Source organism: Camellia sinensis, chromosome 11 (genome assembly GCF_055761805.1).
Source record: "Camellia sinensis isolate YWXY chromosome 11, ASM5576180v1, whole genome shotgun sequence".
In the NCBI taxonomy this organism is placed as follows: domain Eukaryota; kingdom Viridiplantae; phylum Streptophyta; class Magnoliopsida; order Ericales; family Theaceae; genus Camellia; species Camellia sinensis.
Genome location: NC_138971.1, coordinates 118,567,866 through 118,593,743, shown reverse-complemented (window position 1 = coordinate 118,593,743; position 25,878 = coordinate 118,567,866). Strand labels below are relative to the sequence as shown.

The following is a 25,878-nucleotide window of genomic DNA, read 5'->3' as shown; positions in this document are numbered from 1 at the left end:
GGTTTCCATTCCCATAAAGAGGGCAAAGTCTGGTATTCTAAACCCTCTTGGGTATTCATGCACCCTATCCACCCATTCTGGATATGGCTTCCCATATGCAGGAGTTTGAACCCCCCGAGCCATAGGTGCACACATTTCTCTAACAATATCAGCAATTTGGTCACTAGGAACCATATTTTGTGCTTGTTGGACTACCACTGGAGGAACAAACACAGGGTTTGGTGGAAAACCTTGTACCTGAGGTCCTCTTGGTCCAGAGGGAGGTATATTTGGGACTGGCTGTCCCTGTGGTGTTGGCTGCTGTTGAGGGTATGGTTGACCTCTCTGAGCCTGTCCTGTGAAAGGACCTGCGAAAGGTGCTGTAATAGGAGGAACATGTGTTGTTTCCCTTCCAGCCGTATGAAATCCTTCAAACCCTCCTGTAGACACCCCATTTTTTACCTACCTTAAGGCTCAGACGTCATCGTTTGAGCGCTCGATGATTGTGCATGTTTGTGCTCGTTTCGAGTTTTCGAAGTTTTCGGCTAAGTGCCTTGCCTTCGGGCCTCTGAACTCTTTGTGTTTTGGCTCGGTTTGTGGACCAAGCCTTGTTGACCTTCCCTGGAGGGAGAGAGAGATTTGTAGACCACTTTTTGTGGTCGTAGACCACTTTTCCCTCTTGTAGGCTAGTTTTCGGTTTTCGGAGCCTTTGGCCGAGCGCCTTGTCTTGTTTCCTTTTGGTATGGTTTTGAACAAAACCTTGTTTTCCCTTGCCTGGATGGGGGAGAGGTCCGTAAACCACTTTTTGTGGTCGTAGACCACTTTTCTCTCTTGGAGACTAGTTTCCGGTTTTCGGAGCCTTCGGCCACGCGCCTTGTCTCAGGACCGCTTAACATTCTCCTCTTGGCTTGGTTTTCGGACCATGCCTTTTTGCCTCTTCCTAGAGGGACACTGAGGTCTGGGAGACCACTTTTCCCTCGTAGACCACTTTTGGTGCCCGTAGACTAGTTTTCGAGACTTCCGGCTGCGCGCCTTGTCCCTCGGACTCTTGTCTTGCATCCTTTTTGGTTTGTTTTTGGAACAAACCTTGTTTTCCTTACTTGGAGGGTGGAATAAGGGTTGGAGACCAGTTTTTCTCCCTGAAAACCACTTTTCTTCCCCGCCAGCCAGTTTTCTGGTCGGCTAACTGGTCTTGGTGGTCTTTGGACCACCAAAAGTGGTAAGCCACCATGCCACCACCTTGCTTTCCTTGTGCAGACCACCTCTCCCCCCTGGCCGACCACTTTTCTTTCTGGAAGACCATTTTCACTGGTCGGCCGACCAGTGCAAGTAGCTGGCCGACCACTTCATGCCACCACCTTGCTTTCCTTGTGCAGACCACCTCTCCCCCCTGGCCGACCACTTTTCTTTCTGGAAGACCATTTTCACTGGTCGGCCGACCAGTGCAAGTAGCTGGCCGACCACTTGTAGTGGTCGGCAACTTTCCTGCACCTTTCTGAAGATCTTTTCTTGCCAGCTATGACAGCTGGTGAGCATAGAAACCATCCTCCATACACGTGTTTGGAGGGATGGCTTGGAGCTCTTAGCTTCCTCAACAAGCTTGTTGCTTGTTTTTCTATAAAAGGGAGGCCCTCTCTCCCTTCTCCAGGTTCAGAAAAAAGTGGCTGAGAGCTATACATATATTCTATCTCTATAATTCCTCCTTTCTCTTGTTTTGTGCTCAAAAGTGTAGTTTCTTCACACTTTTTCACACAAACACATAGTGAAACACCATACTCTTGGAGCTGAGGCACCTAGAAGCTGGTTTTGGTATTTTTGATTTGGTTTGAGCTCAGAAAAGCTGCTGGAGTTGCAGCTTTGAAGTTGTTCTACAAGGGTGAGTTTCTAACCCCTTAAACCTTGGTTTTTGTTTAAGCTTTTGGCCTTACTTGCATGCTGATTTAGGCCTAACTTTTAACTGCAAAAAGTTCTGTTTTCAAGTGCTCTAAATGTTTGTTTAAGGCCTTGTTGGTGTTGGGGGGTGGTCTACTCCCTCTTGTGCCTTGTTTGGCCTTGTTTTTGTGCTATCCTTTTAAGCTGTTGGGACCACCTCTTTTTGGCCTTCTCACCACTGAAATTCAGAGGAATTTCAGTGGTGGAAAATGTGTTTTGAGGCCCCAAATAGGAGGGGGTCATCCCTTCTCCTTGTATCTTAGTTGCTAGCCTTGTATGCCTCATGTTTTAGCATGTCTTGCTAGCTCATTTTGGCTCTATCTCAGCATGTTTTGGGTGTTGTTTTAGCATACCTTAGCTCTGTTTTGGCTTGGTTTGGTTACCTCATGCATGCATTCTACACTTGTAGTGCATTTCCATTCATTAGCCTAACATGCATCATGCTTTGGATCATCATTCTAGCATCTTTTGGCTCTACTCAAAGAAGCTTTTGTTCATGTTTTACCATGCTTGAGGTCTGATTTATGTTGTTTTGGTCATGCATACCTTGCTTTGTATAGCCATAGTGCATTCTAGCTCACTAGCCTTGAGTTTTCAAGTCACTAGCATGCATTGCTTGGGCTATTTGCATGATTTAGCATCATTTCATACATGATTTCAGAGCATTTTTCATGGCCATACACTCACATGTGTTACTCATTCAATGCTTTGGAGGGTTTATGCTTCATGCCTTAAACATGAGCTCATGTGTATGCCATCTTGCCTAGGATTTTGAGCTGCCATATCAGTGTGTTTTTGGTCTTATTTTGCCATAATATAACTCTGATTTTTGTTGGTGAAGTCATCTCATGCTTGGTCTTGGTAGGTGTAGTGTAATCCTCCTTGTTGGCCTTGCATGCTTGTTGTTTTGGCTCTTCATGCTAGCTTGTTTTGTCTACACTCCTTGCATGTTTTAGCCTTGATTTGACATGCTCTATGACTGTTTTGGGTTTCCTTGGTCATATGCTTCATGTATTGCATAGTTATAGTGCAAGTACCTATGCTAGTTTCAAGCTTTGAGTCTCCTAGCATGCTTCATTTGTAACATGTGCATGATTTGGCATCATTTTACATGTTATTTCAGAGCATATAGCATTGCCATGTTCCCATTTCTTTCACTCTTTGAGTGCCTCTAAGGGTCATGCCATTGTTGCCTTGTTTGTGGCCTAGCTTGTATGCATGGATGCCTAGACCTTTGAGCTCCTCTCTTAGCATGTTTTGGTCTTTGTTTTGACCTAATTGAGTTCTGTTTGTGGCTGGTTCATCCATTTGTTCCATGCATTGCATGCCTCTTGTCTAGTCACATTCACTAGCTTTCATGTTTAAGGGCTCTTGCATGCTATACTTGTGTTGTTTGAGTGGTTTGGTACCATTTCATACATGATTTCATTGTATTTAGTGTTGTCACACTTCCATATTTGTCACTCCTTGATCACGTTTGAGAGTTGTGTTGTTATGCTTAGTTGATGGGCCTCACATGAGCATGTGTTCTTGCCCTTTTTGTGCCTTAGTTTTAATGCATTTTGGCCACTGTTTTGGGCATGATTGAGGTCTGTTCATATTCGGTTTAAGTCCATTGAGCATGTTTGTTCGCATGTTGTTCGCATGTTGTTACATTCCATGTTGTTTGCTCATGTTGCATTGTATAGTGTGTGCATGCCTTGTATTGTGTTTGGAATTTTGTGCATGCCATCCTAGCATTGGTAGAATAGAATGTTGTATGCTTGTTGCATTGCATTATGTTATTGCATACTTGTTGCATACTTGTTGCATTGCATTATGTGGTTGCATACTCATGTTGTTTACATTATACTTGCTATGCTCATGTTGCATTGCATTGTATTTCCATGTGCATGCATTGCATTGGTTTGGATAGGGTGTTAGTCCAAACACGAGAAACGAGGGATGTTTCATACTTGAAGTGATGAAATGTGCCTCATTTCTCGGTCGCTGACCCTCTTGATCATGCATGATAGAGGTTAAGGCTTTATGTGTTATTTGTGCATTCATTTACATTGAATTGTGCAATCTTGGCATCTCAGCCATCGTGCATTGCGATACTCGGTTGGTGGCCCAAGAGTCGAGAACTACATTCCCTTGAGCTTAAGAAATGATAGGGAGAGTGGTTGTGCACACATATCTTGCAAATACATTTCCATGCCCCTTCTTGTTCTCTGTTGCAACAAACTGGAGAAGTGCAGCATTTTCTGGTCGGCAGACTAGTAAAAGTGGCTGGCCAACCACTTTTTCTGGTCTGCAGCAAAGGCAAGTGGTCGGCAAGTGGTTGGCAACACCAACAAGTGGTCGGCCATGCTCCTGGAGGTCTCTATGATGGAGTAGAAGCTATCTGGAGCTTTGTACAGTGTTCTGAGAACAAATGAAAACAGAAGCAAGTTGGGGCATCACGATGGATTTCCAAATGAGGCGACCGAGCATGCATGCACTTCTCGCCCCTAAGGACTTCTTTACTTAGTTGCTTAGCTTAGATTAGCTATTTGGTTTTGTACTTAAGTAGTTAATGTGCTTAACTATTCAATTTGTGTTGTAATAACTAGTTAGTTAACTTGTTAGTTAATTAGCTTGTTTTGTAATAATTAGTTAACTAGGATTAGTTAATTAGTTTCGTTTTGTAATAATTAGTTTAATTAGCTTAGATTAGCTAGTTAGCTTATTATTCGGACCCTCCGTTAAGAGGGCAAATTTTGTAATAAGTGTGCGTGTGTGTGATGCATGTCTTCCAAACCCCCATTTCTTTCTCCCTTTTATTTACCAGCTTTCGATGGTTAGTTTTAGGGCATATTTCAATTAGCATCCTTATGCTTGCATGCATGCATCCATTCATCTGTCTTGCATGCACCTGGCTCGGCGCATCATACAAACTGCATTGTATTTCAATTTCAATTTGAATACATGTTATCAAGTTGCATTTCATATGCCATCTTAGAATAGCCGAGCCTAACTTAGTTACATTTTACATGTGTTGCATTAGGCATTTCTTAACATAGCTAGGATCATGCATTGATTACTAACTAGCTTTTTTTTTTTGGCTCGGAGTACACTGTGAGTGTTTACGCGTTAGCATCTTGCATGTGTAAGTGACTGCCATGATAGCATGCTTACCATGAGGCTATTTGCTTAACTGATTAACTGCATGAATGCCTGTGGATGAAGGTTAGATTGCTTGAATTGGAACAATTAATCGAAATGCGCGTTTTAAGCCCACTTGAGAGTGGCAAATCATGTTTTTTAAGCCCACTTGAGGGTGGCAAAATCCGCGTCTTAGCCTACTTGCGAGTAGCACTTTCAAACCATTTTAAAAAATAAACATGAGATGTTTTGTTCCAACTCGAGCGATTTAGTCTATACTTGTATACTGTGCGTATCACATGGTAAGTTAGCTAATAATCGGAATAAGAATACATGTGTTTTCAAAAACAACATATCATGTTAGTAAAGGCCGATCTTTGATTGGGCGAGCAGTGGTGCTCATTGCATGACCTTCCTCTCTCGTACCCAAGTTCTCGAGCCGAGACAACTTTGGTGATGATGGACACGTGGCCTTAGGCACGAGTCAGGGTTTCCTAAATTTTTCAAAATAAAATATTTAGGTGGCAACTCTGAAATCTGGCAAAACAGTCCATGTTTAGCGCTTTTTGATTAAAATCAATTTTTCAAAACGATTTGCTGGATTTGGGCTCTTTGGTGATTTATCAGTCTTACATTGCACTTTGTGGGATTAGTGTAACAACCCTCATACTGTTTACTGATTAGGGACTGATTGATTACCGATAATCACCGATTACTGTTAAACGAAACGGATAATGACTGATAACTGACTGATAATTGAACTGAGTAAAGTACTGAACTGACTGATTGAAATTGGAATCTGAATTAACTGAGTATATGTTAGTTAATTGCATTCTATCTGTTTGATTGTCTGATTATCTGTTCATGTTTATATGTTTAAACTGCTAATTGAAGGCCTTATCGGCGGCCGAATTAGAAACCGATTGATGTTCCGTGACCCTCATAATTAATGTGATTTTATGGTATATTTATCTGAAAACTGATTAGGTATGATTAAATTAGATTAAAATAAGCCAATTAAAGAGTTTGCCATATTTATCATTTTGCCACTATCTCATATACACACACTTGAGCCTTATGTACACACTTGAAGAACATTTTGCTCAGCCATTTTGAGCACATCACCGACCTTGAGGGAGAAAGGGAGAGAATAGAATTGTTCTTGGGGGTTTGGCTTAGTCAACTTGAAGAATTGAAGGGTAATTACTAATTTGAGCTCCCTCACTCCTAATTCTACACCCAAGGTAGGACATCCATCTTCTTGTTGCTGTTCTTGAGTTCATTCTTGCATGATTCATGTTAATTTGTAGAGCTAAGTCATGATTTGGTCCATAAATGAGGGATTGAAGATCATTTCTTGCATGCATGTTGGTATTGTTGCATTTTGAGGTTGATTACATGGACATTGGTACATGCATGCTCATATTGTTGTTATAGACCATGTTTCCATCTGATTTGAAAAGAAATGAGCTCTTTTGAAACAGCTTTGAAGCTTTAATTTGGTTTAAAACTCATGCATGACATGTTTGAATGTTGTTCTTGAAAATGGGTTTGAATATGGTTTTATTTGACTCACCTTTGGGGCTTGAATTCATGAATTGAGCTTTGAAACTTGTTATACATTGAATTTAATGATGTTTTCCAGAATTTGGGCCCAAGAGGTCGAGTTTGGAGTGGTTGAATGCTTGGTTTGAGCTTGGGAGGCAAATCTGGAAATTCCAGATTTGGCTTCCTCGCTCGAGCGAAGGATTCCCCGCTCGAGCGAGCACCTTTGTCCAGGGCTCCGCTCGAGCGACCATCGAGCGACCATCGCGCGTAAAATTTCAGCATCCAGTACTTTTACTGTTTTGCAGACCGCTCGAGCGAAGGATTACTCGCTCGAGCGAAGCCTTTGATTTTGGACTTACGCTCGAGCGTAGAAAGTCTCGCTCGAGCGAGGCTCCTATTTTCAGCAAACTTTACGAAATGTTTTCTAAGTGTATTTTTGCATCCTCATCCCATCCTAGGCATTCTTAGGCCTAGTTTAAGGCATCTTGACGAGGATATCATTGTAGAACACACCAAGGCAAATTAGGGATTAAGTTATGAGATTTCCCAACTGTGTAGCTTAGTGTGTTCAACCTGTGAACTGTGTAGGGTTGGCAACTGGGGAGACACGCTCTAGCATACTGTAGCCCAGAACTCTGTGAGTAACAATTGTGTAAAGATATGTTCAACTGATTATCTTCTGAATACTGAACTGAACTGTTTACTGAACTGGTATTATTTACTGAATGAATGTATGTCCTTTATTTCTGAACTGTACTGTGGCATCCTTAGTATCTACGGTTTACTGTTACTGTTACTGTCACAGAGATCTCTGTCGGTTTCCTTGTGAAACCACTACTGTTTACTGACTGATGGCCATCATTACTGTTCGGTCTTTTAAGACCTACTGTTACTGTTATGCTAATGGATGTACCACATATGACTGTTTACTGTACTGAGCAACTGAATTACTGATTGAAATGAACTGTTTTCATTACTGTAAGGACATTCATTCTAAACCCCTTTACGCTTTATGTTATTCACTGGGCTTTAGCTCACTGCTCATATATATATGTAGGTGTACAGGCACCAGAACGGAGCTAGGAGCGTCAGGGTAACTCCAGTTTTGTCAAGCCAGCCTTTGTGCCTCACTGCGAGGTTCCGAGTTGCCATGCTATGGCTTGGGGGTGTTTTGTTTGTTTTCCCCCGTCTGTCTCCATATTGTTTGGATTACTGTACTGTATAGACTGACTGTTTTCTGTACCGCTATCTAGGGTTGAGTCCCTAGATTGAATGAATGTCAATATTGTACGTACTGTTTATGTATAAATGTGTGAAAACCCTTTTTGCATACAGACTGTCACAGCTCAATGGACACTATTTATTTACTGTATTGGCTTCCGCCAGGCCCTGTACTCTGTTTTACTGTATCACTGTTCTGCAGGCCTTCGGTAATCTCGGATTACTGGCCGGTTACGGTACTAAACCCATAGGGCCGGGTTTGGGTCGTGACAGAGTGGTATCAGAGCGATACTTACCACGAGTTATACCGCACACACGTGTCCAAATGAGCTATAGGGGGTCCTAGAAAAAGTAATTAGGACATCTCATGAACTTGAAAAGTGTGTGGCTATGTTATGACTGAATATCTGTTAATGTGTTAAACTATGAAACAAATGATTGCTTATGTTTAAAACTGTTATAACTGCTTATAGTGAAATGGACAATGCAAATGAACCTGAGTCCTCATCTACTGAGGCAAGAATGGAAAGAATGGAAAGAATGATAGAACTGATAACTGCTAGACTGGAACAACAACAGAACCAACAGCCCCCTCCTCCTCCTCCTCCTCCGGTACAGCCGGAACCTAATGCGAATGCGGATGATGGGGATATTATTGCTCTCACCCATAAATTCAGTAAGATGAAACCGCCATCCTTCCAGGGAGGCCTTGAACCGTTAAAAGCTGAAGCGTGGGTGCTTGAGACAGAGAAATTATTTGAGGTGTTCCCGTGCTCTGAAGCGAATAAAGTACTGTTAGCTACCTTCACCTTACAAGAAGAAGCTAGAAGGTGGTGGATGTTAATCCGTGAAACAAACACTGTTATGACTTGGGCTCAGTTCAAGGAGTCCTTCTTTGAAAAGTACTTCCCTCAGTGTGTCAGGGATAGAAAAGTGACTGAATTTGAACAGCTGAAGCAGGGCACAATGACTGTTGCGGAATACCGAGACCGTTGTGTCAGGTATTCTCTCTATTTGTGCACAAAATGCATATGTATTAATTGATTCGGGGTCTACGCATTCTTATGTATCGCATGCTTTCTCACGGAAATTGAATAGACCCTTAGAACCTATGAACTATCTGCTAGCCGTATCATCACCCGTAGGGGGATCCATGACATGTGCTTATATGTACCCCGCATGTGAAATCATTGTTGGGGATATGCATCTGTTTATTGATTTACTACCATTGAACATTGATCATTTTGACGTAATATTGGGGATGGATTGGTTACAAAAATATCATGCCACTATTGACTGTGTGACCAAGCAAGTTGTTTTCCGTCCACCTGGTCTACCTGAATTTGTGTTTAATGGGAGTGGAGTAGTACCTCCTCCGTATTTGATTTCGTCAGTAAAAGCTGTTAAATTAATTAGAAAGGGGTGTAAAGGATATCTGTGTTCTGTACTGACTGTGTCTACTGATGATAGTGTTAAAACTGATGTGAATTGTATTCCTATAGTCAGGGAATTTCCAGATGTTTTTCCAGATAATCTTCCAGGAGATTTGACTGATAGGGAGATTGAATTTACCGTTGATATGATTCCCGGAACACAACCAGTTTCTAAAGCTCCATACAGAATGGCTCCAACTGAACTGAAGGAACTGAAAGTGCAATTGCAAGAACTGTTAGATAAAAAGTTCATCAGACCTAGCACTTCGCCATGGGGTGCTCCTGTTTTGTTTGTCAAGAAGAAAGATGGCTCACTGAGACTGTGCATTGACTACCGTGAACTGAATAAGGTAACTGTAAAGAACAAATACCCATTACCACGCATTGATGATTTATTTGATCAGTTACAGGGTGCACAAGTGTTTTCTAAGATTGATCTCAGATCGGGGTATCATCAACTGAAGGTTAAACCGGAAGACATTGATAAAACTGCTTTTAGAACAAGGTATGGACATTATGAATTTCTAGTTATGCCTTTTGGAGTCACGAACGCACCAGCTGCTTTTATGGACCTCATGAACAGAATTTTTAAACCGTACCTTGATGACTTTATTGTTGTATTTATCGATGACATATTGATTTACTCCAAAAGCATAGAACAGCATGAACATCATCTGAGACTTGCCCTGCAAACCTTAAGAGAACAGAAACTGTATGCTAAGCTGTCTAAATGTGAATTTTGGCTTGACCATGTTATGTTTTTGGGGCATGTTGTTAGCAAAGATGGAATTTCTGTTGATCCGCAGAAAATTGAAGCTGTGGTGAACTGGCCTAGACCAACAAATGTGACTGAAGTCCGAAGCTTTTTGGGATTGGCTGGATATTACAGAAGATTTGTCAAAGATTTCTCCAAAATTGTCCTACCATTGACTCAGTTAACTCAAAAGGGGACATCATTTGACTGGACCGACCAAAGAGAATTTGCTTTCCGGGAGTTGAAAACTCGATTAGTGACTGCACCAGTTCTTACCCTACCTTCAGGTACGGATGGTTATACTGTATTTAGTGATGCTTCTCATAAGGGTTTGGGATGTGTTTTAATGCAGAATGGGAAGGTTATAGCTTATGCTTCCCGACAACTGAGACCACATGAAAAGAATTACCCGACCCATGATCTGGAACTTGCTGCAGTAGTATTTGCACTGAAAATTTGGCGTCACTACCTGTACGGGGTAACATGTGAAGTATATACCGACCATAAGAGTTTAAAGTATTTCTTCACACAGAAAGAACTGAACATGAGACAGCGGAGATGGCTAGAACTGATTAAAGATTATGACCTACAGATATTGTATCATCCGGGAAAAGCCAATACTGTTGCCGATGCATTGAGCCGAAAGTCAATTGCCAACTTAGCTTGTTTGCTCACCGGACAGAAAGAGTTGCTTTGTGACCTTGAAAAATCTGAGATTGAAATTGTTTTGAGAGAACAAGGTGGAATCTTGGCTGCTATTTCTGCTCAACCAGCACTGGTTGAAGAGATTAAAGAGAAACAGCAACTGGATGACTTCTTGAAAAAGATCATCGAGGAAAGAGAATCTAAACCGAGACCGGGATTCAAATTTGAGAATAATGTACTGAAATTTCAAGAAAGACTGTGTGTACCGAATGATACTGAACTGAAAAGAAGAGTTCTGCAAGAAGGCCACAATTCGAAATTGTCTATCCATCCGGGGAATACAAAAATGTACCAAGATCTGAAACAGAATTTCTGGTGGCCGGGAATGAAGAAAGAAATTGCTGATTTTGTATCCAAATGTCTTCATTGCCAACAGGTCAAAGCTGAACATCAACGACCTGTCGGATTACTGCAACCCTTACCCATACCGGAATGGAAATGGGAGCACATCACGATGGATTTTATCGTTGGGTTACCTCGCTCCAGAAAAGGTATGGATTCAATTTGGGTTATTGTTGATAGACTAACCAAATCTGCTCACTTCTTACCTGTCAAGACGATTTATAATGCGGACAAATTGGCTGTTATCTATATTGATGAAATCGTTAGACTGCATGGAGTGCCTGTGTCTATTGTTTCTGACAGGGATTCGAAGTTTACATCGAGGTTTTGGCAAAGCCTACAGACTGCATTGGGTACTGAATTGAGGCTGAGTAGTGCCTATCATCCTCAGACAGATGGCCAATCTGAAAGGACCATCCAAACTCTGGAGGATCTACTGAGAATGTGTGTCCTTGATTTTCAGGGAGACTGGGAAAGCCATTTGCCCTTAGCTGAATTCGCCTACAACAACAGCTACCATTCGAGTATAGGTATGGCGCCTTTCGAGGCATTGTATGGCAGGAAATGTAGGTCTCCAATTTGCTGGGCAGAAGTTGGAGATGGGCCTTTGCTTGGGCCCGAGATTGTGTATGAAACAACTGAGAAAGTGAAACTGATACAGCAAAGACTGAAAACTGCACAGAGTAGACAGAAAAGTTATGCAGATGTCAGAAGACGGGACAGAGAGTATGAAGTGGGTGATCATGTTTTTGTGAAAGTGACACCAATGAAAGGCCAGACTCGTTTCGGAGTCAAAGGCAAGCTAGCACCGAGATACGTCGGACCATACGAGATTATTGAGAAAATCAATCCGGTGGCGTATCAAGTTGCGCTTCCTCCTGAAATGGAGCATATGCATAACGTCTTCCACATTTCTATGTTGAGAGACTATCTCCGGGATCCCTTCCATGTAATAGAGCCTACCCACGTAGTATTGAGTGATGACTACACTTACGAGGAACGGCCTATACAGATTGTAAACCGACGGATCAAGAAACTGAGGAACAAAGAGATCCCGTTAGTGAAAGTTGACTGGCAGAACCATGGTGGCGTGTATGCCACTTGGGAAAGGGAAGATAACATGGCTAAACGATATCCTGAACTGTTTCCACTGAATCCTGTTTTCTTCCAGAATGAAGGTAACTCGAGTTTAGAGGACTAAACTCTTTATAAGGAGGGGAGACTGTAACAACCCTCATACTGTTTACTGATTAGGGACTGATTGATTACCGATAATCACCGATTACTGTTAAACGAAACGGATAATGACTGATAACTGACTGATAATTGAACTGAGTAAAGTACTGAACTGACTGATTGAAATTGGAATCTGAATTAACTGAGTATATGTTAGTTAATTGCATTCTATCTGTTTGATTGTCTGATTATCTGTTCATGTTTATATGTTTAAACTGCTAATTGAAGGCCTTATCGGCGGCCGAATTAGAAACCGATTGATGTTCCGTGACCCTCATAATTAATGTGATTTTATGGTATATTTATCTGAAAACTGATTAGGTATGATTAAATTAGATTAAAATAAGCCAATTAAAGAGTTTGCCATATTTATCATTTTGCCACTATCTCATATACACACACTTGAGCCTTATGTACACACTTGAAGAACATTTTGCTCAGCCATTTTGAGCACATCACCGACCTTGAGGGAGAAAGGGAGAGAATAGAATTGTTCTTGGGGGTTTGGCTTAGTCAACTTGAAGAATTGAAGGGTAATTACTAATTTGAGCTCCCTCACTCCTAATTCTACACCCAAGGTAGGACATCCATCTTCTTGTTGCTGTTCTTGAGTTCATTCTTGCATGATTCATGTTAATTTGTAGAGCTAAGTCATGATTTGGTCCATAAATGAGGGATTGAAGATCATTTCTTGCATGCATGTTGGTATTGTTGCATTTTGAGGTTGATTACATGGACATTGGTACATGCATGCTCATATTGTTGTTATAGACCATGTTTCCATCTGATTTGAAAAGAAATGAGCTCTTTTGAAACAGCTTTGAAGCTTTAATTTGGTTTAAAACTCATGCATGACATGTTTGAATGTTGTTCTTGAAAATGGGTTTGAATATGGTTTTATTTGACTCACCTTTGGGGCTTGAATTCATGAATTGAGCTTTGAAACTTGTTATACATTGAATTTAATGATGTTTTCCAGAATTTGGGCCCAAGAGGTCGAGTTTGGAGTGGTTGAATGCTTGGTTTGAGCTTGGGAGGCAAATCTGGAAATTCCAGATTTGGCTTCCTCGCTCGAGCGAAGGATTCCCCGCTCGAGCGAGCACCTTTGTCCAGGGCTCCGCTCGAGCGACCATCGAGCGACCATCGCGCGTAAAATTTCAGCATCCAGTACTTTTACTGTTTTGCAGACCGCTCGAGCGAAGGATTACTCGCTCGAGCGAAGCCTTTGATTTTGGACTTACGCTCGAGCGTAGAAAGTCTCGCTCGAGCGAGGCTCCTATTTTCAGCAAACTTTACGAAATGTTTTCTAAGTGTATTTTTGCATCCTCATCCCATCCTAGGCATTCTTAGGCCTAGTTTAAGGCATCTTGACGAGGATATCATTGTAGAACACACCAAGGCAAATTAGGGATTAAGTTATGAGATTTCCCAACTGTGTAGCTTAGTGTGTTCAACCTGTGAACTGTGTAGGGTTGGCAACTGGGGAGACACGCTCTAGCATACTGTAGCCCAGAACTCTGTGAGTAACAATTGTGTAAAGATATGTTCAACTGATTATCTTCTGAATACTGAACTGAACTGTTTACTGAACTGGTATTATTTACTGAATGAATGTATGTCCTTTATTTCTGAACTGTACTGTGGCATCCTTAGTATCTACGGTTTACTGTTACTGTTACTGTCACAGAGATCTCTGTCGGTTTCCTTGTGAAACCACTACTGTTTACTGACTGATGGCCATCATTACTGTTCGGTCTTTTAAGACCTACTGTTACTGTTATGCTAATGGATGTACCACATATGACTGTTTACTGTACTGAGCAACTGAATTACTGATTGAAATGAACTGTTTTCATTACTGTAAGGACATTCATTCTAAACCCCTTTACGCTTTATGTTATTCACTGGGCTTTAGCTCACTGCTCATATATATATGTAGGTGTACAGGCACCAGAACGGAGCTAGGAGCGTCAGGGTAACTCCAGTTTTGTCAAGCCAGCCTTTGTGCCTCACTGCGAGGTTCCGAGTTGCCATGCTATGGCTTGGGGGTGTTTTGTTTGTTTTCCCCCGTCTGTCTCCATACTGTTTGGATTACTGTACTGTATAGACTGACTGTTTTCTGTACCGCTATCTAGGGTTGAGTCCCTAGATTGAATGAATGTCAATATTGTACGTACTGTTTATGTATAAATGTGTGAAAACCCTTTTTGCATACAGACTGTCACAGCTCAATGGACACTATTTATTTACTGTATTGGCTTCCGCCAGGCCCTGTACTCTGTTTTACTGTATCACTGTTCTGCAGGCCTTCGGTAATCTCGGATTACTGGCCGGTTACGGTACTAAACCCATAGGGCCGGGTTTGGGTCGTGACAATTAGATTCAGAACCGTGACATGAGTCCGAACTGTAGTAGCTAAGAACTGCAATTTGCGCCTTTGCGCGCAGAGCGGAGTTCCGGGCGGTCTACACCTCTGGGTACGAATTCGAACAAAGGATTAGTGAACCCCTTTGTGCCAGGTATGGCTTCGAACATGGGATTTGGAAACATTCTCATGCCATTTTCTTGTGTTGGCCCAGATCCACCAATTTGCATGACTTCACTGTTAAGTAATGAGGCATTTTGATTTACCATAGGCCTCGAAAGAGGCTCATACCAAGACTGAGGTGATAGTCTTTCATAATTTTGATTACTAGTTAGGCTGTTTATCTCTAGCCAATCTTTGCTGAGGGACATTTGAAATTTTCTCCATATGCCTTGTGTTAGTTGGATGGTGGGTATTTATCCGATCCATAAAGGATATTGTCCATCTTTCCATTGTGTTCATTAACTGCTATCCCATGGCATTTACTAGGCCTTCCCACAGATTCATTAGCTGAATAGATGGAATAGTGGATGGTCCAATTCCATGGTCTCGTGCACTATTCTGGACACGTGATGCATGTTCTGCATTATTGGTCTGTTCGACCATAGGTTTTGATAAGATAGGTGCTTCCATAGGATGTGTTATCACATTATCCTCTGGATTAAGTACATCTACCTCTCATTCCACACATTCTTTTAGGCGTTCATTTTCTCCTTGTCTTCTATGTCTAGCCATTTCAATTAGTCTCATCGGGCGTGCCAAAAATATATGTTGGCTTTTTGGTTTTCGAAGGTTAGTATTGTAATTTTAACCGTGCTAAAAAGGATCAATCAGTCCTTACAGAAGATTAGTTGCCAACCAATTATCAGACAATTGTGTTTTAGTTCTTTCAGCCTCAATGAAGATGACTTTTACTGGTGGCTTGTTTAGGAGAATTTAGTAAACAACAATTAAGTGAATAATAATTGCAGCATTTCATTAAGTAAAAATGAAAAACTTACAATGATCTGACCCAGCCTTGTAGAGATTTACAGCAACAAACTATCTGAAACTACTCCTATGAATGAAGTGCAATACAGGAATTTGAAGTACATAAATGTAAAGAACTATAAAAACTGGAAGGAAAATAAAGTAGATAAAACTAGTTTTTGGATCTGAGCCTAGGTCTCTACTCTGGAGCCTTCTCTGCTATTTATATTGTCCCATTATAACCATCGAAGTGGGCTTCCAACCGTCGAACAGTTCTCCCATGATTGCCGAACATGCCACCTCATAGTCAATGCCACTACGACACCTTTTACAGTTAGTCTTTCTTCCTGATTTTGAATTTAAATGTATGAGTAATCATTAAGTCACGTCATCTTGTATCTCTTCGCTAATCCAGTACTATGCAGATCCACAATAACCAATGCTAACTGCCACGTGTATGATTGCGATTGGAGATTTGAATTAACTTCCCGTATTGCCCTCATCTTGCCACGTGTTAAATTACAATTGGCCTGTACAAAATATGTAGCCAACAATAAGGCATTAGGTCCAAGGGATATTTTCTATTGATTAAAGGTTCATGTTTTGTAAAATAATTTGGTGAAAAGTCTTGGAGAACATTTTGTTTTCAATTTTACTTTTTTTTTATCTGTTTTACTTTTTGTTGACTATCTGTTGAAATTATTTTTATTTGTTGAAATTTTTTTATCTGTTAGATTTTTTTATCTATTTAAATTTTTTATTTGTTCAAAATTTTTTATCTGTTCAAATTTTCTTTTATCAATTGTTCAAATTTTTTATCTGTTTAGTTTTTATCTGTTCAAACAGATCTTATGAGCCTCCATTGAACCACCCTGCTTGAGTGGTGAAGAGTAAATCCTTTGAGCGAAGATCAACAAATCTATACATTGGTTAGATCTTCATTTGCTGCATGAAATCAAATTGCAGAATCAAGATAAACAAAATTGAACAAAACTCTACGTATGCCAAACAAGTGTTTTGAAGTAAATATGAACCAAGGAAATTTTCGAGACAGATCCAGCCAATCCAACTGAACATAGATTTATACATATATATATATATATATATATATATATTATATAAATAATCCAAAGGCAATACATATATACATATATATAAATATCAAATCAAGACTTCATTGCAAATATAGAGGCAACCATAGAACATAGATTTATACATATATATATATACAAACATGTACGAGGTAGATCTAAGATCTTGGATACACAACCACGGATCTAGATCGGGTTTCGTTGGAGTAGCGACGTCGACATGGTGTTGAACTCTTTTTGCCGCCAGACCATGACAGTGGCCTCAGATCTATGACCGGAGGAAAGATTGGTGAAGATCGGCAGTGATAGAGGGTGAAGAGAAGAGGAGAAAAGAGTGAGAGAGAAGGCGGCGACGGAGGTGGTTGCAGAAGTCAAGGTAGCGGTGGTAGAGGAAGAGGCATCAGCGTGGAAAGGGGGGGAGAGAGGCGTGACAAGCGACAAATTCAACAGCGGTGCTCCAACAGTGAGGTGGAGAGAGAGAAAAAGTAGAGGAAAGACAGAGAGTAGAGAGAGAAAGGAGGCTGAAAAATGAGGTTTGGTAATGACCGTATAACCTATATATATACATGGTAGTTTGGTTTTTTTACACTAATTTGTCCTTATGAACAAAATGTTTTAGCGCCTAAACCTACTGACAAAGAAGATTCAAATTTTAATTTTTGGCTTGAGCGCCCTATAATTTACTTGATTGATTTGAACTCATATTAAACAAAACAAAATAAAACAAAATAAAAAATTATTATTACAAACAATTAAATTTTGTGGTTGTTTGGGATGACCTAAATAAGTGTACTTTTTGTCTTTTTATGAAAAGATGTACAGAAAAGCAGAGAGATGATGTGATGGAAAAAAGATAAAAAGATAAAAAGTGTGTACTTATTTAGGATAGCCAAACTTGGCCATAATGTCCTATAAGTTATTTAATTGCATCAATTGTGAACATTATGGACTTAAGATATTGTGTAATATTTAAATTAAAGTTATTAAAATTAGTTTAAAAAGTAGATTAATTATATTAAGATCTTTTTAATTATTAGCAAATACCACTTTACTTCTATCTATAAATTCATACATTTTGATTCATTCAACAATAAAAATTGTACAAATAATATTTAAATTGATTTTAATCACTTACAATTTTTTATTTTTATTACATAATCTTTAATGTGATTTAATCAAATAAAACTCAACTTGATGTATTAACGACTTGGTGGGATCTGCCTTATGCCTTTTTTCCTAGGGAGCACTGCTGGAAAATAGACTTTTAGTGGCGTTTAAAAAACGCCGCTATAAGTGTCAAAAACGCCGCCAAATCCTTTTGCGACGCTTAACACCAAACGCCGAGGACGCGGCCGTCGCTATAACTTTGTGACGTTTTAAAAACGTCGTGAGATTAGTATAGGCGGCGTTTTTAAAAACGCCGCCAAATGTCCTACTAAACACACACTGACGTCACTGACAATATTTCGCGACGTTTTGGAAAAACGCCGTCATTTCTTTTTTTGAAATAATGACCGTTAATAAGTAAGGTTTAAGAGGCGTTTGTAGAAACGCCGTCATATACCGTTTTTTTTTTTTTGAAATTGTGTTAATTTTATTTGATTGAACTAAAAAAATACCTGTAATGAAACATTTTATTTGATTGAACTAAAAAAATACCTGTAATGAAACATTAATTCACTTTCTCATTCAATTAATATCCAATCACCATTACCCACAAAATTAACATATCCAAAATCCAAAAATCATGTTTTAACATTAACCACAAACTAACATATATCAAAAAAATCATGTCTTAACATTAGCCACAAACTAACATATATCTAAAAATCATGTCTTAGCATTAAATTTGTAGTCTTCACTGGTCTACATGCCTGCATCAAAACATAAACTGCAATCAGATTCACCAAAATAAACACAAATTAAAGAATTTGTACCCAATACTTATAAACAGTACTTGAAGAAGCACTAACAAGAAGATTTTATCACATACCAAGAAGCACTAACAAGAAGATTTTATTCATAAGTGATCACATAAACAGGGGAGAAATTTAACGGATGGAATTTAGCTTGAATTATAATTACTTTTGAGAGAAATCAGAAGAATGAAGACCAAGAGTTACCTAAGATGGCAAAGAAATTAGATGTGAAAACTACGGAAGGGTCTCGAGTAACACCAAAAACTGCTGGTATAGAGTCAACCTGAAAATGGGCATCAAATTATCACTAAAATACTAACTACAAAATCCTCAAGCTCTTTGAATGTATACACCTAACATGGACAGGGACAAAGGGAACCCACTGCAAATGCAATATCACTGAGCTCAACAACTGCCACTGTCAGAAGTAAAAGTGTGGCCTGCCAAAAATGTTTGATGCCCACTAAAAGTCAATTTAAACTATAATTTAACACAATCAATGGCCTTTAAATTTCTGTGCAATAAAAGAAGTCATCTGCTGATCCAGAGAGAATTTTGAAGTCCTTCCATGCAATTAAAAATTATCTCTTATTAAGTATGCTGAATAGATGATGCAGCAAAGTTGCAAAAATATTGCGCTAAGAAAACCCATCAAGGACTTACTTTCCACACACCATCCTGAATGGTTATGAATCGATTTCCGTCATAGTTAGCTGCAATATCAAGAAAGAATGATAGCAGATGAGGATCTTGAGCTACAAAATAGACAATGCGTACTAAAAAAATGAATAGGCAAATTAAACCATTAACCACCAGTCGAATGATATTTGGAGTGAAAAGACCCTAAAGATGGCTTAGAGACACAAACATAGGATTAACACAATAATAACTAACTTTTCTCAACTGGTTTGAAATCTAATCACAGGCCTTGTAGCCAAGTGGTAGCAGAGGCACTATGAAAGCAAGGCTCCTCGTTCGTGACCCAGCACAGTGTTTTCTTAAAAAATAAAATAAAATCATGAAAGAATGATCAATTTAAGCAAGTAATTGTGCATGATTCATTAAGTTTTAAAAGCAGCAGCCAAACGGGGAAAAACAGGGTTTACCGATCCATATCTCATGGCATGCAACTGAATGAGACCACAAGGTTCGAATCTACTAGGGAGCAACATAAAATCAGACCCAGCAATAATCATGTGGGCCAAGGGTACGTTGAATTTTGCCACTCCTCTGGCCTTGTCGGGATATATTATCTCGAGCTGTTCTAGCTGCTTCTCCATGTATTTCTTGCCAGTGCCCTAATAGAAAGAGCAAACCCATTTCACAATTCATACTAGAAAAAAGCGACAAATAAAAGTTCTCTTTAAAAAAAAAAAAAAGTTACCTAAGAAAAAAAAAAACACTAAACTTACAAGAACTACAATCTGAACATTCTCTCTAATGAATTTAGGAATGGCAGCCGCTAGGATATCCGAGCCTTTCTGCTCTTCTAGTCTACCAATGAATCCGATCAAGGGGATGTTTGCATCCACAGGCAACCCAACTTCTGCTTGAAGTGCTTCCTTCAAAAGAGGCATTGCAGCCATGACCTAAAAAAATCACAATTGTAATATGCTAAGGCTTTTTAAAGCCACAAAAATATTGAGAGATTAATGGAAAATTAAGACAGTAGAAAAAGAATTAGAAGAATCTTACAGTTGTGGCATTATATTTGACATCAATGTATTTATCTATAGATGGATTCCACTCCTGGACATCCATGCCATTGACAATACCAGTTATACCGGTCTTACGAATGATGTTATCCAATTCCACACCCTTATCTATACTAGAAACAAGTTCCTGGGCATAGTATGGGCTCACTGTTACGACCCTGTCTGATTCTAATATTCCACCCTTCATCCAGTTAATTTTCCTTCCCTTGGCAGGCTTGTCATACCTGCAACATGCAAAAACTTGTCATAACTTGACAAGAGAAAAAAATTTCTCAAACCATAGCAGTTGGAAAATTCCATCCGATGTTAAGACATCTCCGGTAATATCAAATTTCAAATACTCAAATCTGCATACATACCCATCAATAAAATCAAAAGAGCCCTTATATTGTTCCGGAAGATTGAGAAGAGAGAAGTCTGCAAAAGGAAATCTCCCTTGGTAGGCAATGTTATGGATGCAGAAAACAACCTGCCATCATTTGTCAGTACTAGTGTTAAATCCCAACAAATAGTCCTTGTCATTTGGCTAAAATTCTTCTGTTTTAATTTTATTCTTTGCCTGAAATTCTTAACGACGTAATTGAGCAATCTTACTCTGGCATTCTTGTAGATCCCCATAGGTTTGTACTTGGTCTTCAGATAACATGGAAGAAGAGCAGTGTGCCAATCATTGGCAATGAAGACAACATCCTCCCCTGCATTTGTACGAGACAAATATGTTACACCATTTATAATAGAATGAAAAATAAATAGATAGATAAAGGTACAAACTTTGAGAATGGAACATACCATAAGGTCCAGAGAAATATTTATTGTTGTTTAGATTCAAAATCCTTGGTGCCTCCAAAGCAGCCTGAGTTCAAACTATGGATTCCAGTTTCCATTCAGGAATAAAATGAAGAATCTTGCAACTTTCTATTACAATGCCAAGGTATAAACACGGAGGGCAATAGAGGATTTCATATTTCTTATTTTTTATAAATACTGAATGCAATGGGGGATAAAGACTCTGGTAATATTGACTGCAGCAAGGATAGCCTGGAAGCCAACTTCAGAGTTAGGGTAAACAAGCACATGCTACAAATTTCCTTCATGTTTTCTATTTGCCAATGACATCTGCTTATACTTCAACTTACCTTATAAGAGATGCTCAATCACCTCTCTAATAATCAATTAGGCATAAAACAAAAATTATAATGGCTTACTTATTAAATTTTAACCTTCAATTATCTTTTTAGGATTTGGATGCATTTGGATTTCTCGAGGTTGGAGCTTTAGCATTGAATGAAGAAATTTCAAACAAAAGGATTGGAACTTGCTGATAGGATCTATCAGAGTAGCTGCCAAATGACGAGTATGAACCTTCTAGAAAAGAAAAATTAGCATATTTAAAATTGGTCAATTATTGTCCTGAACAAACTAGGAAGTTTATTTGAGTTGGAGTTAGGACACAAACTGAAAAAGTTTGTTTTAGTTACAAGGAGACATTAACTTTGCAACATCATTAATCCCATAGCTCTTTCCATTCTTTGGAGCTCCAAAGAGCTAGCTGGTTGGGCTTTTTAACAATCTTCCAATGTTATTCTTGTTTCTTTCATCTTTTCTTTTCTTTGAAACATGACAATGACCAAACAAACATAATAAGAAGTTTAGTGTGTAAAGGAGTCAATCCTATCTCTCAATGCAAATGTTTCTAGCTTCTAACTATAGAGTTCCCACAAAGAAATCCCAATATAGTAGCAAAGAAAAACAAATTATTAGGTACTGTACCTTTGGTTTTTGAGTACTGCTCAATGACATCATCAACCAGGATATCAAAGCTTGGAATATATCCATGAAGACCTTCTGAAAGACCAAATCCTGGATAATCCATCGCAAAAACTCCATATCCAGAAAATACTAACTTCCTAGCAATTCCTGTAAACAATTCCATAAAACAGTTACATTCCATTTGTCTCACAATATGAATCTACTTTCTAATATATGTTACGAAGTACATGCCTTCAGCCAAGAATGTGCAAGTATCTCCGTAACCATGACAGTAATAAATAATTGCTTTGGGGGAGCAGGTTTTTGGAAGCCAACTTTTTGTGAAAATTTCCACGCCTCTAGAGTTCACTTCATATGACTGCACCATAGAATCTCAAATGATCATCACTGCATAAATATTCATGTATATAAACTCAAAAAGGACTCAGTTTCAGTTGCCCTTTTGTATAGATTTATGATTAACCAAGAAAGCTCTATGGGTTACTATAGAAGCAAGACAAGTCAAAGTTAAAAGTCATCCAAACATAATTCCAGAAATAATATAACTAAAACTCATCGATGTTTTTAAATATCTAATACTGTGAATGAAGAATTAAAAACTTGGTTAGAAGGAAAGTCTATTGACCATGTATACAAGCTGTCGTGCCGAAATTTCTTTCTTATTTAATTTTATTTATTTATTTTTTTGGCTCCAAGGAGTTAAGCTATGAAGCACAGACACGGATATGAACATGGGACACGGTGATTTCAAAAAAAAGGGAATACGGATACAGCGGGAGACACTGCAATTTTTTTTAAAAATTTATTTTTTACATATATTTGCTATGTAGATCAATATTATGTTACCAAACAATCAAAATTAATAGAAACTAACATTAATTCACTATATAAATATATATATATATATATATATAAACCATTATATTTAAATAAATTAATAGATTATCCATATTTGGACACGCGTGTCCCTGAAGTGTCCCAGTAAAAAAAGAAAGTAAAATTGAAGTGACATGCCATTTGGCGTATCCAACACCACTACAACGCCTCTTTTGAAGTGTCCGCGCTTCATAGCCATTAAGCAATATGAATGGGGTTAATAATAGAGATATAAGTATTTTTAGTAAGCAGGCATGGCTTGTCCTTCGTCACATAGTCAGTTGTAAATTGCAGCAATTTGGATAATCATTTTAGGCCCACCACTAGGTAGCTCCATTCTGTGTTAAAAAGAAAAAAAATAACATTTTAAAATCAAAAGTGTTTACCTCGTTCATCTTCACCCCATCACATGGCAACTGTAATAGAATTAAAACAAAGAATCATTATCACAACTAATTATTAATAGCCTGCAAAAGTAACCACATAAAGAAAGTAGCTCAGAACTGTGAGATTTAAAATTTCATCATAATTTACATCAACCAGGGTAACAAGAGGGTAAAAATAAAGAAACAAATAAAATAAAAGGACCAATGAAATGAATAACACTACGATGAAAAATCCCATAAGGGAAAATAAAGAGAACATGCATAGCCCAAAAAATTAACCAATTCATAGAGTAGGAAATATATGCTTAAAACAGAAAGAACAGAAGAAAGAAAAACAATTAAGGCTCTGTTTGCTTCTTCAAAAGATTGAGGAAAAATAATGGAAAACGCCAGTCTTTCTGTACTAACCACTATCAATTAATTCCAGTTATTTTCGTTGTTGTTTCCAAGAGCCAATGCAGGGTATTTGCACAAACTAATAAACTTTCATGACACATTATTTAAGACGAACACAATTTGGGTGACGGGTATGAAGTTTTTGAAGTGCAAGTGTTATGTGCAATCTGTGAACTACACATCGAAGTAGCTTGATCATTACTGAAGAAAGATATCATTAGCTTAAAATTCTCCAGTCCTTTCATAACCCTTCTTCTTAACTACGATACAAGGGCACATGGAGAATAAGCTATCTACCGACTACAACTTAAAACAATCATTATGAACCTCTCTGAGTTCGATGAGGCCAATCTAATCCTTTCTTCTTTATTTTTTTTTTGTAATTCAATAATCATGATTCGAGACAATAAAATGTCATCTATCAAAAGTGACGAGCGAAGAGAGCTGTACCGAATGGGTGTTCTGATTCTCTCCCTTCTCCAAAGATATCTGCATGGACAATCCAAAATGGGAAATGCAATTATTTGTACAGCTATTGCTGCCAATTTTCATTTTCACTAAAACAACCTTCTCTTGTTGGTGCTTTTTTTAGTTTTTTAAGACACTCCTCCTTCCGGTACTTTCAAAGAAAACAAATACATATAAAAAGACGGGGAAGAAAAAAGAAAAATAGAAACAAAGACCTAATAGCCGTGGACGTGGCCCTAGTTTGGAGTCCACGTAAATTTGTGTTCTTGTGTGCTTGATTAGATTCTTGTTTTTATTCTTATTTGTGTTTCATCTTTCACCGATCTTGGTTAGGTGTAACAATTCCTCACAACGACCTCCTAACATAGGTTATTAAAACAGGGCAACAAGTCACAAGTGCGGAAATACCAAAATACCTTTACTCCAAATTCGGAGTCAAGTAGTTAGTGTCTAGTACTTATCAGGATCCACACTACCCAACTATCATTTTTCATCAAAGAACATGGCCCGTAGCGCTTAACAAGATGGCACGACAAATGTCAAAGTATTTAACATGAGAATAGCTACTTCATTTTTCATGCCTTTTATCCTTTTCCAGGCAGCCACACTGAATTCTGGAAAGTGAAAATCTGCAGTATCATCCTTTATAACTTTTCAAATGAATATAGCTCCCATTCCTTCAATGCACGATAACAAAAATATAGCCAGCAAGACATTTCAAACAATATGAGATCATAAAAGGAAGATCCCATCCTTTAAGATATACCCTCTAGAGTGAATTATTTATGAAGATGTATTAAATTTACCAAGAGAAGATCTTCATCAGTTCCAAAGGATTTGCGAGCTTCTTCTGGGCGCTTTGATGTGACCTTCTCATGTTTCCTGCACAATCATCCAAAGTGGAAACTACAATAAACAAAACTAATTGCTCAAGCAAAGATTTGCACAAATTGTAAAACTCAGTGCATTATGGCATGGTAAAGTTTCACAACATAGTGAACTTCTGGTTAAGATGCCTCTTTTACTGAGAATTCGCACAAAGCTTCACACTTACTAGATTTCTTCAAATGGACCCATAACATTTCAAATTTAAATGTGCATGCACGTGTAGACACACATCCTGGGAAAGAAAAAGACTAGTTTCCAACCTTTTCACTGTATTTTCTCAAATTAACTAACACACATCGAGAAGCATTCACTAAAGGATTCCACAACTCTTTTACTTAATCAACATGCTTAGGTGTTAATTATCTTCTTATGACCAAAAAAAAAAAAAAGAACTAAAAAAAAGAGGCAGCTCTGTTTTTTGTTTTTTCCAATGTTTGTGGATAGTGATGTTTAAAGGAGAGGGAAAACAAGTAATGTACCCAGAGCTCGCTGGATCTCTAATCTCAAACTCATCTGTCATAGCATCATAGCCACATATTTCAACATAGTGACCGACAAAAGATTATAGTCCAGTTAGTAATAGATACAGATGTGGCATGCACAATGAATAAATGGGGTTACTGGCCATGAACTCAAATATGAGATAGTATTAGTGGCAGTGAGAGGACTAGAAATAAATAATTTGGAGGAGAAAAAAGAGACAAACGCAAGATCATGTTCAACAGTTACTTCATTAAATCAGAAACAGTTAAACCCACA

General features: G+C 38.7%; 2 protein-coding genes and 1 long non-coding RNA gene across 3 annotated transcripts; all 3 read right to left on the bottom strand.

Moving 5' to 3' along the window:
- Nucleotides 1-15,596: 15,596 nt before the first annotated feature.
- LOC145803222 (uncharacterized) lies at nt 15,597-17,213 on the bottom strand. Its single transcript, XR_014345346.1, has 2 exons — nt 16,851-17,213; nt 15,597-16,140 (listed from the first exon to the last, which is right to left on the bottom strand). It is a non-coding gene; the product is annotated as an uncharacterized LOC145803222 (long non-coding RNA).
- A 1,164-nt stretch (nt 17,214-18,377) lies between these two features.
- On the bottom strand, nt 18,378-25,480 carry LOC145802099 (thylakoid membrane protein TERC, chloroplastic-like). Its single transcript, XM_082894588.1, has 6 exons — nt 25,038-25,480; nt 23,368-24,252; nt 22,106-22,463; nt 19,284-19,333; nt 18,825-18,903; nt 18,378-18,575 (listed from the first exon to the last, which is right to left on the bottom strand). The coding sequence occupies exons 3-6, from the start codon at nt 22,284-22,286 to the stop codon at nt 18,568-18,570; spliced, it is 318 nt and encodes a 105-aa protein (XP_082750714.1). The 5' UTR covers nt 22,287-22,463; nt 23,368-24,252; nt 25,038-25,480; the 3' UTR covers nt 18,378-18,567.
- On the bottom strand, nt 19,667-21,298 carry LOC114262586 (granule-bound starch synthase 1, chloroplastic/amyloplastic-like). The gene is made up of 7 exons (XM_082896561.1): nt 21,275-21,298; nt 21,125-21,188; nt 20,930-21,030; nt 20,695-20,804; nt 20,316-20,559; nt 20,033-20,209; nt 19,667-19,918 (listed from the first exon to the last, which is right to left on the bottom strand). The coding sequence occupies exons 1-7, from the start codon at nt 21,296-21,298 to the stop codon at nt 19,682-19,684; spliced, it is 957 nt and encodes a 318-aa protein (XP_082752687.1). The 3' UTR covers nt 19,667-19,681.
- Nucleotides 25,481-25,878: the final 398 nt, after the last annotated feature.